The 20,257-nt window shown below is 35.7% G+C and overlaps 1 protein-coding gene across 7 annotated transcripts in view; it reads right to left on the bottom strand.

Moving 5' to 3' along the window:
* Positions 1-20,257, bottom strand: part of RABGAP1L (RAB GTPase activating protein 1 like) — a 755,477-nt gene that overhangs the window by 625,104 nt on the left and 110,116 nt on the right. For 6 of the 7 annotated variants that reach the window (XM_027074244.2, XM_027074246.2, XM_027074243.2 and 3 more), the window contains 3 exons: positions 19,864-19,930; positions 13,834-13,936; positions 10,163-10,329 (listed from right to left, as the gene is read on the bottom strand). In XM_027074244.2, coding sequence (XP_026930045.2) covers positions 10,163-10,329; positions 13,834-13,936; positions 19,864-19,930 — 337 coding nt within the window. The remainder of the gene's footprint in view (positions 1-10,162; positions 10,330-13,833; positions 13,937-19,863; positions 19,931-20,257) is intronic. The other variant, XM_027074251.2, reaches the window with a different exon arrangement.

The following is a 20,257-nucleotide window of genomic DNA, read 5'->3' on the forward strand; positions in this document are numbered from 1 at the left end:
CAAATAGATAAAATCATGAATGAAAATGGAATTATTACAACCAATCCCTCAGAGATACAAGCAATTATCAGGGAATACTATGAAAAATTATATGCCAACAAACTGGACAACCTGGAAGAAATGGACAAATTCCTAAACACCCACACACTTCCAAAACTCAAATAGGAGGAAATAGAAAGCTTGAACAGACCTATAACCAGCAAAGAAATTGAATCAGTTATCAAAAATCTGCCAACAAATAAGAGTCCAGGACCAGATGGCTTCCCAGGGGAATTCTACCAGACATTCAAAGCAGAGATAATACCTATCCTTCTCAAGCTGTTCCAAAAAATAGAAAGGGAAGGAAAACTTCCTGACTCATTCTATGAAGCCAGTATTACTTTGATTCCTAAACCAGACAGAGACCCAGTAAAAAAAAGAGAACTACAGGCCAATATCCCTGATGAATATGGATGCAAAAATTCTCAATAAGATACTAGCAAATCAAATTCAACAGCATACAAAAAGAATTATTCACCATGATCAAGTGGGATTCATTCCTGGGATGCAGGGCTGGTTCAACATTCGCAAATCAATCAATGTGATACATCACATTAATAAAAGAAAAGATAAGAACCATATGATCCTGTCCATCGATGCAGAAAAGGCCTTTGACAAAATTCAGCACCCTTTCTTAATAAAAACGCTTGAGAAAGTCGGGATAGAAGGAACATACTTAAAGATCATAAAAGCCATTTATGAAAAGCCCACAGCTAACATCATCCTCAATGGGGAAACACTGAGAGCTTTTTCCCTGAGATCAGGAACACGACAGGGATGCCCACTCTCACCGCTGTTGTTTAACATAGTGTTGGAAGTGCTAGCATCAGCAATCAGACAAAAAAAGGAAATCAAGGGATCAAAATTGGCAAAGATGAAGTTAAGCTTTCACTCTTTGCAGATGACATGATATTATACATGGAAAATCCGATAGACTCCACCAGAAGTCTGCTAGAACTGATACATGAATTCAGCAAAGTTGCAGGATACAAAATCAATGTACAGAAATCAGTTGCATTCTTATACACTAATAATGAAGCAACAGAAAGACAAATAAAGAAATTGACCCCATTCACAATTGCACCAAGAAGCATAAAATACCTAGGAATAAACCTAACCAAAGATGTAAAAGATCTGTATGCTGAAAACTATAGAAAGCTTATGAAGGAAACTGAAGAAGATATAAAGAGATGGGAAAACATTCCGTGCTCATGGATTGGAAGAGTAAATATTGTCAAAATGTCAATACTACCCAAAGCTATCTACACATTCAATGCAATCCCAATCAAAATTGCACCAGCATTCTTCTCAAAACTAGAACAAGCAATCCTAAAATTCATATGGAACCACAAAAGGCCCCGGATAGCCAAAGTAATTTTGAAGAAGAAGACCAAAGCGGGAGGCATCACAACCCCAGACTTTAGCCTCTACTACAAAGCTGTAATCATCAAGACGGCATGGTATTGGCACAAAAACAGACACATAGACCGATGGAATACAATAGAAACCCCAGAACTAGACCCACAAACGTATGGCCAACTAATCTTTGACAAAGCAGGAAAGAATATCCAATGGAAAAAAGACAGTCTCTTTAACAAATGGTGCTGGGAGAACTGGACAGCAACATGCAGAAGGTTGAAACTAGACCACTTTCTCACACCATTCACAAAAATAAACTCAAAATGGATAAAGGACCTGAATGTGAGACAGGAAACCATCAAAACCCTAGAGGAGAAAGCAGGAAAAGACCTCTCTCATCTCAGCCGTAGCAATTCCTTACTTGACACATCCCCAAAGGCAAGGGAATTAAAGCAAAAATGAACTACTGGGACCTTATGAAGATAAAAAGCTTCCGCACAGCAAAGGAAACAACCAACAAAACTAAAAGGCAACCAACGGAATGGGAAAAGATATTTGCAAATGACATATCGGACAAAGGGCTAGTATCCAAAATCTATAAAGAGCTCACCAAACTCCACACCCGAAAAACAAATAACCCAGTGAAGAAATGGGCAGAAAACATGAATAGACACTTCTCTAAAGAAGACATCCAGATGGCCAACAGGCACATGAAAAGATGTTCAACATCGCTCCTCATCAGGGAAATACAAATGAAAACCACACTCAGATATCACCTCACGCCAGTCAGAGTGGCCAAAATGAACAAATCAGGAGACTATAGATGCTGGAGAGGATGTGGAGAAACGGGAACCCTCTTGCACTGTTGGTGGGAATGCAAATTGGTGCAGCCACTCTGGAAAACCGTGTGGAGGTTCCTCAAAAAATTAAAAATAGACCTACCCTATGACCCAGCAATAGCACTGCTAGGAATTTACCCAAGGGATACAGGAGTACTGATGCATAGGGGCACTTGTACCCCAATGTTTATAGCAGCACTCTCAACAATAGCCAAATTATGGAAAGAGCCTAAATGTCCATCAACTGATGAATGGATAAAGAAATTGTGGTTTATATACACAACGGAGTACTATGTGGCAATGAGAAAGAATGAAATATGGCCCTTTGTGCAACATGGATGGAACTGGAGAGTGTGATGCTAAGTGAAATAAGCCATACAGAGAAAGACAGATACCATATGGTTTCACTCTTATGTGGATCCTGAGAAACTTAACAGAAACCCATGGGGGAGGGAAAGGAAAAAAAAAAAAAAAAGGTTAGAGTGGGAGAGAGCCAAAGCATAAGAGATTCTTAAAAACTAGAGAAACTGAGGGTTGATGGGGGGTGAGAGGGAGGGGAGGGTGGGTGATGGGTATTGAGGAGGGCACCTTTTGGAATGAGCACTGGGTGTTGTATGGAAACCAATTTGACAATAAACTCCATATATTGAAAAAAATAAATAAATAAAATAAAAGTGAAATAAAATAAAATAAAATATTAAATTAAATTAAAAATAGGGGCGCCTGGGTGGCGCAGTCGGTTAAGCGTCCGACTTCAGCCAGGTCACGATCTCGCGGTCCATGAGTTCGAGCCCCCGTCGGGCTCTGGGCTGATGGCTCGGAGCCTGGAGCCTGTTTCCGATTCTGTGTCTCCCTCTCTCTCTGCCCCTCCCCCGTTCATGCTCTGTCTCTCTCTGTCCCAAAAATTAAAAAAAAAAACAAAAAAAAACGTTGAAATTAGATTAAAAATAAAAATTAAAAAACAATGGGGCACCTGGGTGGCTCTATCAGTCAAGTGCCGACTTCGCCTCAGGTCATGATCTCATGGTTTATGAGTTCGAGCCCTGCATCAGGGTCTGTGCTGACAGCTCAGAGTCTGGAGTCTGCTTCAGATTCTGTGTCTCCCTCTCTCTGCCCCTCCCTTGCTCGTGCTCTGTCTCCTCTCTCAAATATAAACAAACATTAAAAAAATTTTTTTAATTAAAAAACAATATACAAAAAAACCCAAAATACATCTTTTAGTCACATAAAAATATTAAATATCTGGAGGTAAATGGAACAAAATATGAGTAAAACCCATCTACTAAAACTGACAACATTGCTCAGAGGAATTAAAGAAAAGCTATATTCTACGTGATATGCCATGTATATTGATTGGAAGGCTTGATATTAGTTTTGTTTTTTAAGTTTTTATTTTCAATCAGCTTAAGCTCATCATGACAACTGCACTCCTTAATGCCTAACACCTATTTCACCTATACCCCCACACCTGTCCCCTCTGGTAACCATCAGTTTGTTCTCTAGAGTTAAGAGTCTGTTTCTGGGTTTATCTTCTTTCTCTTTGCTCATTTGTTTCTTAAATTCCCACATATGAGTGAAATTATAATGGTATCTGTCTTTCTCTGACTGACTTATTTCACTTAGCATTATATACTCTCTAGCTTCATCCATGTGGCAAGATTTCATTCTTTTTACAGCTGAATAATATTCCTTTGAGGTGACCTCTTCTTCATCCATTCATTAACTGATGGACACTTGAGCTGCTTCCGTATCTTGGTATTGCAAATAATGCTACTATAAACACCGGGGTTCATGTGCCCCTTCAAATCAGCATTTTTGTATCCTTTGGATAAATTCCTAGTAGTACAATTGCTGGGTCATAGGATAGTTCTATTTCTAATTTTTTGAGGAACCTCCATACTGTTTTCCACAGTGGCTGCACCAGTTTGCACTCCCACCAATAGCGCAAAAGGGTTCCTTTTTCTCCACATCCTTGTCAACACCTATTTCTTATGTTGTTGATCTTAGCCATTCTGACAGGTGGGAAGTGAGAGCTCATTGTAATGTGGATTTGCATTTCACTGATAATAAGTGATGATGAGCATCTTTTATGGGTATGATGATCATCTGTATGTCTTCTTTAGAGAAATGTCTGTTCATGTCTTCTGCCCATTTTTTATTTGGATTATGTGTTTTTTTGGTGTAGAGTTGTATCAGTTCTTTATATGTTTTGGATAGTAACCTTTTATCAGATACATCATTTGCAAATATCTTCTTCCATTCCATTGGTGGCCTTTTAGTTTCACTGATTATTTCCTTTGTTGTGCAGAAGCTTTTTATTTTGACGAAGTCCCAGTGGTTTATTTTTGCTTTTGTTTCCCGTGCCTTGGGACCTATCCATAAAAAAGGTGCTACAGTCAATATCAGAGAAATTACTGCATGTGTTCTCTTCTAGGATTTTTATGGTTCCAGATCTCACATTTTAGGTCTTTAATTCATTTTGAATTTATTTTTTTGTATGGTGCAAGCAAGTGGTCCAGTTTCATTCTCTTGCAGGTAGCTGTCCAGTTTTCCCAACACCATTTGTTAAAGAAACTGTCTTTTTCTCATTGGATATTCTGCTTTGTCAAAGATTAACTGATCATGTAATTGTGGGTTTATTTCTGGGTTTTCTATTCTGTTCCATTGATCTATTGGTTGATTTTTGTGTCAGTTCCATACTGTTTTGATCACTACAGCTTTGTAACATATTTTCAAGTCTGGGATTGTGATGCCTCCAGCTTTGCTTTTCTTTTTCAAGGTTGCTTTGGCTATCTGGGGTCTTTTGTGTTTCCATACAACTTTTAGGATTATTTGTTCTAGTTCTATGAAAAATGCTGGTGGTATTGTGATTGGGGTTGCATTAAATTTGCAGACTGTTTTGGGCAGTATAGACAAGTGAACAATATTCTTCCAATCCATGAGCATGGAATGTCTTTCCATTTCCTGTGTCATCCGCAATTTCTTTCTTGAATGTCTTAGAGTTTGCAGAATACAGGTATTCCACCTCTTTGGTTAGGTTTATTCCTAAGTATCTTATTATTTTTGGTACAATTGTAAATTAGACTGTTTTCTCAATTTCTCTTTCTGCTGCTTCATTGCTGGCATATGGAAATACAACAGATTTGTATACACTGATTTTGTATCCTGTGACTTTACTGAATTAATGTTTTGGTCTTACCAGTTTTTGGTTGAATCTTTCATGTTTTTTACATACAGTATCATGCCATCTGCAAATAGCGAAAATTTTACTTCTTCCCTACCAATTTGGGAGCCTTTCATTTCTTTTTGTTGTCTGACTTCTATGGCTAGGACTTCCAGTACTACGTTGAATACAAGTGATGAGAGTGGGCATTCTTACCTTGTTCCTGACCTTAGGGGAAAGGCTCTCAGTTTTTCCCCACTGAGGGTGACGTTAGCTTTTCAGATATGGGGAAGACCTAATATTGTTAAGATAGTAAGTCTTTCCAAAGTGATATACAGATATAAGGCAATCTCAATCAAAATCAGGGCAGGGGTGCCTGGGTGGCTCAGTCGGTTAAGCGTCCAACTTCGACTCAAGTCATGATCTCGTGGTTTGTGAGTTCGAGCCTCGCATTGGTCTCTGTGCTGACAGGCTGGAGTCTGAAGCCTGCTTTGGATTCTGTGTCTCCCTCTCTCTGTTCCTCCCCCACTAGTGCTCTGTCTCTCTCTCAAACATAAATAAAGATTTAAAAAAAAAATTTTTTTTTAAATCAGGGCATTTTTCAACAAACTGACAGACTAATGCTAAAATTCAGATAAAAATGCAAAATACCTGAAACAGACAAAACAACTTTGAAAAACGTCAGAAATCTTACAACACCAGACTTTAAAATTTACTAAAAAGCTGTAGTGCTCAAGACTGTGTGGTATTTATTGGTACAAAAACAGACCTAAACATCAATGGCATAGAATATAGAGTCCAGGAATCAATGGTCAAATAGTACAAATAAAAATTTAAGAAAAAATTTTTGATAAATATAGCCACCAAAATTAAAAATTCAGCTCTTCAACAGGCACTGTTGAGAAAATAAAAATGCAAGCCATTGTTAGGGGGAAATATTTGGAGTAAGTGTATGTGACAAAAGACATATTCAGAATACATAAAGAACTCTTGCAATGCAGGAAGACAAATAGTGGGCAAAAAAATTTGAGCATTTAAAATGAAGATTCATTTATGTATCTTCTATGTATTCTTATTCCACTTCTACATATCTATCCAAGATAAATGAAAACCTATGTCCACACAAAGACATGCATACGGCAGCTTTAACCATACTAGCCAAAAACTAGAAACAACTAAAATTCCAAACAGATAAATGGATAAACTGGGGTATATTCTTACAAAAGTCTAGCATTTCATAATAAAAAGGAATGAATTACTGACACACACAACATGGATAACTCTCAAAAACACTGTTATATGAAAGAAGCCTTACACAAAAGAGTTCATAGTGTGCAATTTCAGTTGTATGAAATGCTAGAAAAACCAACTCTAATCTATAATGACAGAAACAGATTACTGCTGAGCCTGGGGAGGAATGGCTGGGATAGCAAAATGAAATTTTTAAGAGTAATAGAAACATTGCCTATGTTAATTTTAATGGTGGCTATTCAAGTGTATAAATTTGCCCAAACTCATAAAATGGGTGCATTGTACTGTGTGCTAATTATACTTCAATAAAGCTGATGTAGAAAAAACCCTTACCATGGACTACAAATTCTCATGTGATCAGGGACCTAGCTTCCTCTCATCACCTACTGTCTTCCCCTCTTCTGTGCTCTCTAGTCTTTCCAGCCCTCTAGGCATTTGCACATACTGTAATTAAATTCTACTCCTCTGTCAGGACTCAGGTCACAAGGCTCTCTCTGAGAAACTTTCCCAGACCCTCTTGATTCAGTCCCCTTCTTACATGCTCTTTTCACTCCCTGTGAGTGGAAAATGAATGAAATGAAAATGCCATTTGGCCCCAAATGGACACTAATTAGTGTAAGTCATATTTTCCTACATTCCTCAGCATACAAATAAACTCCTGCTATATTTGAGAGCAGGAAAACTAACAAGAAAAAAAGAATTTGGGGATAGGGAATCCCAACCAATATGTTATTATCCCCCAGAAATCTGTTCTAATCCTGTGTGAGTAGAGGACCAGTTCTGGGTTTATTCAGTAAATCCAGTAATCCCAGAAGGATTCTAAGTGCCTAAATCCAAATCACTCAAACTAAAACTAACCCATTCTCCTCTGAATCCTTGATATTAGGAATGGCCTGGACCCAGAGTTTCCAAGGTAACCATGAACTGCATTCAATGCTCACCTAATTCCTTCTTTCTACCAATGCTGTTTAGTCTACACCAACATCTCAAAATTACTATCAGTGGCCACAAACCAACTCAGTCTCTGAAATACTGAAAAAAGAAAGTAGCCTGGCCTTAGAGCAACATAGTGTGACTTACAGTAAGGAGCTATAGTCTCAGCCTTTGCAATAATTATCTACGTAAGTTTTAGTACTTCACTGAACTTCCCTAGGTTTCAATTTTTTTCATTTTCCTTATTTCTGCCCAGGGCAGGTATGCCTTCAGTCTCCATAGCTTCCCACGCTTTTCCTTGAACATGGATTATGCCACTAAAGTTACGAATCATCTTCATCATATTTGATATTCATTTAAACCAGTTTCACAGCACACTTGTGATGAGCACCAGGTGTAATATGGAGTATTGAATCGCTACATCGTACACCTGAAGCTAATAATTACACTGTATGTTAACTCACTGGAATTTAATAAAAACTTGAAAATGTCTTCATGGGGGGTGGGTTCCTTGGGGGCAGTGTACTCCTTCTTTGTCTATTCTCAGGGGAAGGCCTGTGTAGTTTGGTGTAGCCTGTGTATGTATACGTGCATGTGTGTGTGTTCTCATGTTCATGTGTATGCATGTCTGTGTGTGTGTACATTTCCCAAGTGCACAGGCTTTGGAGGCGTTCACCAGTGAAAGTTTTCATACTGAGTTCACTTTGCGGGAAAAATTCTGACTGCATATTCACCATATTTTATATATACAACAATTCAGATTTTCTATTTAGTCCTATGTCCATCATTTTGGTAAATTGCGTTTTTGAGGATTTTGTCCATTTAATCTACATTTTCTACTATTTGGGCATAAAATTGTTCACAATATAAGAATAAAAAATAAACAAAAAATAAATCAGTCTCACATTTAGTAGAGCTGATTATAAGTAAATCTAATTTAATCTTAATTCACATGAAATAACCTTGTGCAGTATTTTTAATGCTTAATTACTTGCTACTCAATCACTCATCAGTAATTTTTAAAATATGAAAATAACATTTAATAATAAAAATTTACTCTAATATATATCCTTAAAATTTACGTAAATATATAAATCACAGTACTCTCATTTATCATGCCATATATGTATATACATCAACACACATATATGGGAAAAAGCTAACTTTTTTTTCAAGTTTATTTATTTATTTTGAAAGAGAGAGAGAGAGAGAGAGAGAGAGAGAGCACGAGCAGCAGAGAGGCAGAGAAAGAATCCCAAACAGTCTCCACACTGTCAGCAAAGAGCCTGACACGGGGCTGGAACTCACGAACCATGATATCATGACCTGAGCTGAAGTCAAGAGTCAGACGCTTAACCGAGTAAGCCACCCAGGCGCCCCAAGAAAAAGCTAACTTTTTATCAGGTCTCAGAAAGGAAGAATTCATATAATTTATTAACTGTCACTGGAAGAACAATGACCACTTTCTACATAGCTCCTTTACTTACTCTTACACAACTCTGAATAATCCTCTGGCTCAAAATAACAAGTGAATTCTTGAGAGAACAATTAAGCTACCAAAAAAATCAAACATAAGAAGGGAGAGAGGGAGGAAAATATATCATAATAAAATATGAAAAGATACTCAGGAGACTAATATTTTGAATACTGTTCATATAATCTTCACTAGAATATGCTACAAAGACAGGAAATGGTCTAAATAGTAATAAAAGTTGTGTCAGACCATTGTTCTAGTAATTTTATGAAAAACAAAGAAAACACAATCATTTCAAAGTACCTAGCTGAGCCATATATATATATATAAACAAACAGCTAAGTGGCTTCTATTTTGTTCGCTATGCTGACACTTGTTTTTACCACATTACATTTCACATAGTATAGTCTATGAAGAAGCAAAAACATTATTAAATTAGGGAAGTGGTAGTACTAAATAATAAATAAAGGATTTCCATGATTTAAATAGAGCATTTTACCCTCATTTCACAAAACAGACCCTTAGAATTCAAACTATTTTTCATTGATACCTCCTTCCTTCACTACAAAACAAAAATTATGTATTTTACCTAACACTGCCTAATATAGGGATGTCAAAGAAACCCCACTTTTGCTAATTTTAGTATTAAAGTAATTTTATAATCTTACTGATTCATATATATTCATATATATATTGGTAGAAATAATAATGACAATAATAGGTATTACTTGGAAATGTTTTCATTATAACTTTATAAAGATATGCCATTTCTGTGTTCTGGTTTTTTGGTTTTAAAAAACTATCTATAAAAGGATGTTGTTTTATATATAAAATCACTATTTCAATTAAGTATGTGGATACTTCACACATACACATTACAGGTTTCTAGTGAATAAAGTGCATAATTATTATACTATCCCTTTTTTTCTTTTAACTTACATTACCTAGATGTAGCTTTTTCAAATATTCTATTGGTTGACAATAAACATCACTTGATTACACTATTAATTTTATTGCTTTTTATCACTACTTACAAAATTATCTTGGTGTTAAAATACTAGAAAAAAATATAGGGTATTATACAAAAAGAACAAAAGGTCCTACCTGTTTCAACCTCATGAAGAACGTCTCTGTGAAGGTCTTTCTGCTGAAATACCAAAATCGCTCATTTGGAGGGTACACCCGTACGACAGTCTCCAGGAGAAAGCGGACAGGCTCCACCACCTCTGTGACTACCATATCCACTGCCACAGTCATGTACACCCGCTTATCTGCAGTAGAAATTTTCCGTACATACATTATGCTGTCTTTATCATTCCTTGACTATTTAAGAAAACAAAGGTTCCCCACTTATGAAAAAACTAAGGTCCTTTCCAATCATGTTACCATCTATGTTTAATTTTAAATGTTGTACTGTCTCTTTGATTAAATGGGTAAACAAACACGTTTTCCAAGTATGCTTCTCAATACTCATGATCCTATCTAAACCAATGGTCAAAATCTCTGACAACCTTACTTTTTCCTTCCACAAATCAGGTCTTTAATATAAAAAATAAGATAAAATTTTCAGATAAGATGTAATTTTCTTTTACACAAAAACTATCTTTCAAATTTCCCCAAAAAACTCTGGAAAATCACAAGAATTTGCCCTTTCATATTATAAAAAGAGATACAAGAAACTATTCACTTTGATGAGATGCATGAGGACTGTCAAATCAAAAGAGATGTTCAACCTTCACGATGCTAACTTTGTACAGGAAAATGCTTATGCAATGTTGTATATGCTTTAAGGTCTGTCAGTACCCTCATTGTCCTCTCACTGTATGTTCAGGAAAAACACTGATTAAGGTTCTTCTGTACAGTTATATATCTATATCAGAGTCTTGGCAAGTAATTTTAGGCAATAATATAGTGCTATCAGTCACAATTTCAGTTATTATTTAAAATGTTTACTTGGCCGAGGCACCTGGGTGGCTCGGTCAGTTCAGCATCCAACTCCAGGTTTCAGCTCAGTTCATGATCTCAGTTTCATGAGTTCAAACCCCAAGTCAGGCTCTGCACTAGTAGCTCAGAGCTTGCTTGGGATTCTTTCTCTCACTCTCTCTCTCTGCCCCTTCCCAACTTGTGCTGTCTCTCTCTGTCTCTCTCAAATACATAAATAAAACCTCAAAAAAAAATTAAAATGCTTACTTGGCCACAGACTTCTACTTTTTTTTAAGTTTTTTAATGTTTTTTTAAGTGTGTTTCTTTATTTTGAGAGAGAATGAACAGAAAAGGGGCAAAGAGAGAGGGAGAGAGGAAGTGCAGAGCCCAATGCCTGGCTCGATCTCACAAACTGGGGCTCAATCTCACAAATCATGAAATCTTGACTGAGCAGAAATCAAGAGTGGGACTCTTAACCAACTGAACCACCATTGCCTTTTTTAATTTAGATCTAGAATCTTGTAGGCTAGTGTCTAATGGTTTCCTTTAGTTTCACAATAGGCTGAAATACGGATTTTATTTTGTTTTATTTACCCTACTTGAGATTCATTGGTTTTCTTTTTTTCCTTTTCTTTTTTTTAAGTAGGCCCTATGCCCAGTGTGGGGGCTTGAACTCACAATCCTGAGGTTAAAAGTTATGCACTCTACCAGCTAAGCCAGCCAGGCTCCTCTTATTGGGTTTTTCAGTCTGGGTTTGGCTATTCCATATTGTCATTTCTTTGCTACTTCTTAAATATTTTTAAATTTTATTTTGTCCAGCATTTTTAGTTCTCGAAGCTCAAATAACTAAGCCCATTAAAAGAAACCTTCAATAGTGTTTTTAAAAAACATTATACAACATTTATGCACGTCAACTACACTTCTATTAATGTCAAATTCAACAAAAAATTCATTACATTCTTACGTAATGCAAGCATTCTACCTGCAAATTCAAGAGAAATGAGGATTCACTAGACACTGTATTTGACTTAGCAGACCTTAAAGTCCAAGGAGAGTACTATCAAAGTGTAAGAGACAATAACACAAAACAGAATAGAAAACACAGCTTGGTGGTACAGTGAAAAGATCTAAGACATTTCATCTCCAGAGTTTCAACTTCTTCTGTAAGAAGTCAAAGTTTTATTCATGAATCCTTTGAGTAAGTTATAATCTCAGGGACATCATTTGGAAATTTTAGAAATCAAGTCAGTGTTTTTTATGGCATATGAAATAATTTTAAATTTAAAATACATTATCTTTTGGATAAGAATATTATTGTAATATAGTATTAAGTTTATTTTAATAGAACAAATACTTTAAAATATATTATCTTCTGATAGAAGACCAAAGATATATTAAAGAACAAAATCAAACTGAACTATGTGTTACATTAAAAACAGATAAAAATTGCTGTTATAACTCACTATTTGAAGTTCTTATATTTTATTCTTCAAAATTATCAACTGGCTTATTTTTCTCATTTTCATGTTTACTTTCTGAATGATTATAAGACAGAAGTTTACAGGCTGGTCTTTACAAGCCTGTAGGCAGAATTTACAAACTGTGGGTGTAAAAAGTATTTATTCCTAATACATGAAAGGCTCTATAATCATTATTATTTTTCTATCTTTTTAGCCCTCATTTTGAAATAGACAGCTTGATGTGTGATCAAATGCATGCAATTTATGCAACTGGTAAATATTCTTGCTAAAGAAATTTGAGAATAATTACCATGTAATGCTCTTCATTAATATATTTCTATATTAGTATTCATTAATGTTCCTGTTTTAACCAAAAATCTACTGTGGATATAAAGAAACAAATATAAAGACAAAAGATCAAGCCAATGGATCCGTTATTTTCTCAATACAAATTATTGGTTGAATCACAGTAAAGCATTTAGTGTAACTTACAACATTAGTTGTAACTCATGAGGTAAAAATTTAAATTTTAGTTTAAGGACAGATGGCAGAGGGGTAAAAAACACAGACAATTAACAGATATCTGGATAAAGTAGGAATAAAAATAAACACAATGGGAAGAATGATAGATGTACTATTTACCACTCATAAACTTATCGTTTAACACTAGACATGTCTAACAAAATGAAAAGGTAAACAACACAGAAAAAAGCGTTTACCACAAATGAAATCCTGAATACACATTACTAAGATCCCAAAGGTCAAAAGACTGGAAAAATAATTTAAAAATAAAAAATATAAGTAATCTATAAGGAAAACAGAGAACAGTTACCAAAGATATGCAAAATTCCAGAATTTGCTTTCCCTATTTCTTCCATACTCTTCCATACTCTGCTTCAAAATAAAATAACTCCATAGTAACATATAAAGCACAAACCCCAAATATTTTCTACATAATCTAATAAAACTAATTCACATATCTTTGAGGAAGATTCTTTTGAAAGTGGAGGTTTTCCCCATAATGCATAAAGTATTTTTTAAAACCTGCAAAATTTATGGGGCGCCTGGTTGGTTCAGTTGGTTAAGCATCCAACTCTTGATTTCAGCTCAGGTCACAATCTCACCATTTGTGGGATTGAGCCCCACATCAGGCTCTGCACTGACAACAAAGAGCCTGCTTGGGATTGTCTCTCACTCTTTCTCTGTCCCTCCCTTGCTCATCATGTCTCTCAAAATAAATAAATAAACATTTAAAAATAAAAAATAAAGACTTTGAAATCTAAATAACTTCATTTTAAATAAGCTCCAGAATTTTTAAAAACACAGCAAAACAACATTGACCATACTATAAAATTTAAAGCAAATAATAATGAATAATTTGAGAAAAGTTACCTTTTGGGGTTTCTTCATTAAGTGCCAGAAATATTGGCACATTGGGGTTCCAAATGCCGGTAATAACATAAGCTCTTCCATCATAGCTCTTTCCCATGGATTCCTATAAAAATTCAGACAGAAATTACTGAGAATACATGCATCAGGAAAATCACCATTTTAAATTATAAACATATCTTACTTTAAGCAATCAAATTTAATAAAATTTGGATTTACAAATGGATTTTTTTCTGTATTATTCGCCACCCTACAAAAGCATTTCTTTCATTATTAAATTCTAAGGCTTTCTTCAGAGTTTCTATTTACAGACACGTACCTCTTGGATAGAAGGAGCTGTACCTTCATATACTGACTCACAAAAACATAGTATTGGAGTGAAGTTATAGTTATCTTAGACTTCTGGTGATAATTTCATATACCTACATACAAGGATGTCCACAGTTTCTATTAAAACTATAGTGTACATCTCACTGAAGATGTTTAAATTGAATTAATAGTAAGTCAACAGAAAAGCGGTATTTTTCTTCCAGTGTTCTAATTTATAATATATTCTTATAATATTAATTTACTTTATCACAATTAACACTTCTAAAAGTTCATACTTTTCTATTATCTATGTCAGATACTTGTATACTGGCTTACGATCAGTAACCAATGTTAGGAGGCTAATAGAGGTAATCAACACCCAAGTTGATTATCTCCCATTCACTCTTATACTTGCTCCCTCCTTCTCTTCACTCCTCCCCTTCTTCATCTCCTCCACTCTTTCAGGCTCCTACTAAGCCCACTCCTGACCCTCACTGAAGAAGCCAGCAACTCCTATCGTGAAAGCAGGATCATATACAGTTGTGTGCATGTATGTACGTGTGCAGGGGAGGGGAGGTTAGAGGTGTGCCCATGGGAGAACAGCACACAGCATACAAGTATGTGCATAGGCAAAAGTGTATTATCTACAGAACTTTAAATTTCCTGTGCCCATTTCCTCATATTATGAATAGAGACTGCTAGAAGTATCAGACTAAAACAAAGATAAATACTGTTTTTCCAATTTTACCCCCACACAGAAGCTTCTCTGAATCCCTATAAAATTATTTGTCATTTGGTAATTATTGTGTTTATTTTCCTCATGTATTGGTGGTATTTCACTAATCGAACTGTACAGCTTGAGTGCAGGGACCCTGTATTCCGGAGATGAAGTACACTCATGTGGCCTTGAGTGTGAATTAAGGAAATTCACTCAGCACCTTCAACACTTTCATATATTCATATTCATTCTCTCTCTGTCTCCCCACCCCTTCCTCTCTCCCTCCCTGTGCCTATCCTCTCTACCTTCTCATTAGATCCCCATTCAAAACAAGAATGGGCATCTGACCCCCAAAAAAACCCAATCCATTTCTGAACAAGAGCTTGTGCCATGCTTGACTCCAAAAAGATGAGTGAGCCCAATCCAATTATTTATTTCAATTAACAAACACCAAGAAAAGTAGGCAGTCAGCAGTGGAGCTGAAAGGTTTTAATAAGAAGCCAGGCACTGACAGGCCACATAAAAAATGAAGTGATAACAGAAATTAAAAAGTAGGAAAGAACACATAAAGAAGAGTAGAGTATTAGGAAACTGTTAAGTGGTAGGAGAGAAACGGAGAAAAACAAAAAACCATTAAAAATGATCATGCAGTCAAAATACAAAGGCAGATACTGGGAGACAGGGAAGGAAGGAGGAAGAGTGAGGAGCAGAAAGAAAAGGGGCAGAGAAGGTGCAGGGAGGGAGAGATGAAGGCAAGGAGGGAAAGGGGAAGAGAAGGAGAAAGAGGAGACAGAAAGAAGGAAACAGAAAGGGGGAGGGGAGGGAAGGAGGTATAGAAAGACAGGGGGGCAGAGCACCAGATCTCCGGGAGCAAGGGCAGCAGTGAAAAAAAGAGAAGGAGCAAAAAAAAAAGAGACTCAAAGAAAGAGCAAGCCCATGGGGGGACGTGAGGCAGACAGGAACAGTCCAAATAGCAAAAACCACTTTGTAGTGTTTAGGTACAATTTCATGAAGATCAATAACCTCTTCTATCTTCAAGGTGTTCTAAGTGGATCTCTGTTCCTTATAACCAAAATAGCCTAACTCAAACATCTGTATTTTTATGTCTTTGTAGTTCTCATAATACACCACCACAATAATACTGTCTTACATCAAAAGCCCTCAATAGCAGTTTCTCCTCATCAAGTACTGCATTTTTGTTATTGAACTAGACCTTTCTATCACACAGACTGGCTCGCTCCCAGCCTCTTATAAAGATGCTTCTTGGAGCGCCTGGGTGGCTCAGTCAGTTAAGCGTCTGACTCTTGGTTTTGGCTCAGGTCATGATCTCACGGTTCAAGAGTTCAGGCCCCACATCGGGTTCTGAGCTGACAGTGCTGAGCCTGCTTGGGATTTCTCTGTCCCTCTCTCTATGCCCCTCCTTGGCTTTCTCTCTCTCACTCTCCCTCTCTCAAAAAAAAAAAAAAAAAAAAAAAAAAAGACAAACATTTTAAAAAATATTTTAATTAAAAAAAAAAAAAGATGCTTCTTCAACTGTCTTTGTTGAAGAGTTCTTCCTAACTCTTCTGTCTCCACCACAAGCAGAGCTGACAAAATCAGGGACAGCAGGTAAGGGACATCCGGACAACCTAAGTCTCTGCCCAAACTAGAAAAGGCAGGAACCCTAGGTGCCCTCCTCTTAGGAAAATAAACTAGGAAATACAGACAGAATGTGGCAGTTTACAATGGGAACATAGCAGAAAGGGCATAACACAGAGGCCGGAGAACACAGTAAGCCACAAATGAACTGTCAAGTCATGAGCAAGCTGAAGCTATGAGGTCAAGTAGGCAAACAGTAGGGTAAAGCAGTACTGGAAAGAAAGAACACACAGAAAAAGTAAAAAATGTAAGTTTGTGTTAATTTATCCATTTGTTAAGCAAAAATGAGCCTACTATAACCCATGGTCTATGCCTATTAAGTATCCAGCAAGGAAAACAAAATGATCCTGACCCTCGGGAGCTGAGAGGCTAATGTTTTCCAAACAGCAATTTGTGACTCATCTGTGGATCATCAAATCAATTTAGTGGATTATGACCAGACATTTTAATCAAGTAGAAGAAAAATAGAGTTCCTCATACACCTAAGGAAGGGGTAAGAACGGTTTCATGAAAATTTTATTTCTGCTGTTCTACACAAAGATTATAAGCATACTGGATTAAAATACAAATGAATTTGTAACTATGAGTCCAGCTACTGGCCCAGTGTCAATAAATGGTTAATTGTAAAGCTCCACAAGCTTTCCGAGGCATTTCTAGGACTTTTAAATTACATTCCAGTTCCAAGAAACCAGGCTCTACTGAGTTTTCAGCTTTTCTTGGTACTTTGCAGTTATGCTTTTCCTAGGTACTATAGGGGAGTAAAATTTGGCACCTCAAAATGTATCTCTTTGGCATGTAGGCTATTTTTAGTCTGATTATTTTAAAAAACAAAAGACTGGGAAAGAACCTCTGACCTCCCCCTTATAGTGACCATAGATAACTACAGTATAAAATAAAGCAGGTGAAATAGGGAGGAACTTAGCAAAGTCTGTTAAAATTCCTATGTCCCATTGTTTCTGAGTGGTCTAGCAAACATTTGTTTGCCAAACATTTACTTTTTTTCATCTTCCTATGGACTGTCTTCTTTCCCTTTGAGGTCCCCAACTTCTACCCGTTCTCCTTAGCTCAGAATGGCATATAACCTCATTGTCTGACTACCTATAGGCACCATATTCTTATGAAGCCCCAACATATATGGAATTAAATTTAATTCTCTCCTGTTAATCTGTCTCATGTCAGTTTAATTCTTAGACTAGCCAAAAGAACCTTGAAGGGTAAAGGAAAAACTTTCCTCACCAACTGTATCAATGGCTGTGGATCAAAAATTCTCATTTCCTTATTCCTACAGTACAAGGATCTTCACCAAAAATATTCTCACTACTGGAAGACAATGGAGTCTCTGTTATTTGTATCCCCAAAAAACCAAATTTTATTTATACATGATTTTGTTTATATAATATATATGTGTAAGTAATATGGACATTTGACTAAAATATATTTTCACCTATAAATATGACTTTCTCTTTCATGTAGATCTTATATTAAACTAAATTTATAAACTTACAAAATGTCTCAATTCATCTTGCTTATTAGAAAATATTCACAGGGAAGAAAAGTTAGCATTCTTAAATATTGTTCAAGATAAAAAGAAAATTCTCACAAATTGTGAAAATAAATACAATTGTAGGATTTTTCAAAGTCTGTCAGAAAAAAAGTGCAAGAAAGTGAAATTTGTTTTCAAAGTGTTCACATAATTAAACGAGTCATAGAAGAACATAACATCTTGCTCTAGAGGGAAGAACTAAGGCTAATTAGGCTAACTTATAAGGGATAGGATTACAAAGAATTGACTTCATAATAATCAGAACTGTCCCATAGTTTCCATTATAAGGTAATAAGTTCCATTTTATGAGATGTGGTCTAGTCAAAGCTCAATAACCATGTAGTAAGATAGCACAAAGATCAGTAATAAATCACAACTACTGATAACTGCAAACACAAACCCTCCCAATTTTACCAACTATTTGTTGTACAGAAGCTTCAATGCTGACGAACCCTTTGATTTCAACATGGACTCTTCAAAGTGGAAGACTGCTCTGCCAAAGACACTCAAGACCAGGAAGTTCAATGCCAGTCTGTAATTTTATAATCTGCATTTAGGTTTCTCTAGCAGTGATTCACCTTAATCTTTTAAACTCCAAAAGACCATGACTAACTAACACCTAGGAACTTGTATTACATGTTCCTAAACTACCTCCTTATGGAATTCTCAGGACTCCAAAATGCTATGACTTGCCTTAGGTAAAACCACTTGTATTACTGGTAGGTTGTAAAGAGCGATGGAAGAAAGCTGACTTCTTTTCACATTCAGTGGAACTGGTTTGTTCTTACCTTACCTATCTGTGCAATGCTTCCTCTGTATTTCTGTGGCTCACTGTACCAATCTAGAAGAGCACTTAACCCACTGCTGTAGTTACACACTTAAGAATCTGCTTCCATCACAAATCTGTGAACCCACACATGGCAAAAGCTATGTTTTACCATATCTATAAGCCCAGAACTCCACACAATGCTTGCCACACAATTATGTATTCAAAAAAAGGTTCAACGAACCATTGTAGGGCCACTAGAAAATCAATGTGACATTACCAGGGAATAACTCTAAAAAGTTGACATAATTGATGATATTTAATTGACATCTGTAAAACTCAGCTGAAAAGATGAAAACACGTAGTGCTTGTTATCTATCAGTTAAGTGTAAAACATCTCAGTCACTTTATACTTAACTACTTTATACCTAATACTCTATTTCCTACATTTCTAAATCACAAAGTAAATGTTTTCATTAAGTACAATATTTTTGTTTAAAAGATAGTATACTATTTTCACATCAAACATCAACTTGCGAATATATATTAACCTTCAAGAACATTCCTTAAACAAATACAACTACGGTAAATATACTTTGCTAAGGACAGGTTACCAAGGAGTATAAATTCAAAAATGGAAGTGCTTTAAAGAAAACAAAAGCATTCATCACAGTCCTCAAATAATAATAGTGCATTAAAATAAATGAAAGGCACCATATTCACTCTAAGCATACCTGTTATAATCATGTACTTGTTATTTTTGGCTCAAAGAAAAGATTATCTTCCTAAAAACCTAAATAGATGAATAGATGGACATTGTCATAACACTATCCTTTTATTTGCTTTCATTTAGCATATGATTTTTTGGTGGAAATTTTCCTAAATCTCTCCCTCATAAGTAATTTTACGTTTGGGTTTCCAAATCTAATTAGTACTACCACACAGCTGAAAGTTAGAAACAATTTTGACAATATGACAAAATCTTTAAATAGAAAATACTTCTAAAATATAAAATAACTATCATCTATACTTGGTTAATGTGCTTAAGATTATCATTACCATATCCAGTAAATGCATGTCACTGTTCTTCACGTTTCGACCTGGGCTTAATAACATTCCAAAACATCTGAAAATATTGGGGGGGAAAAAAAGGACAAATAAGGTATCAAGAATATATAGAAGCCCAGTGAGCAAAAAGCCTTTTTATAATAACTACACAATCTGAGCTCTGTATTTACAAGTAGCTTTAGGTTTTTTTAAAGAAACACCACAAAAAAAGAATTCATTAAGGTACATAATAAAATCACATAGAAATAAGTTATCTAAATTCCCAGATCTTTATTTCTACATGTAAAATATTACCAATGATCAGAAACTGTGATAAAATGGCCACAAATTACTGACTGAAACAAAACATAGTAGTGAGATATGAATTAATTTCTAGGTAGAAATG

Source organism: Acinonyx jubatus, chromosome E4 (genome assembly GCF_027475565.1).
Source record: "Acinonyx jubatus isolate Ajub_Pintada_27869175 chromosome E4, VMU_Ajub_asm_v1.0, whole genome shotgun sequence".
Classification (NCBI taxonomy): domain Eukaryota; kingdom Metazoa; phylum Chordata; class Mammalia; order Carnivora; family Felidae; genus Acinonyx; species Acinonyx jubatus.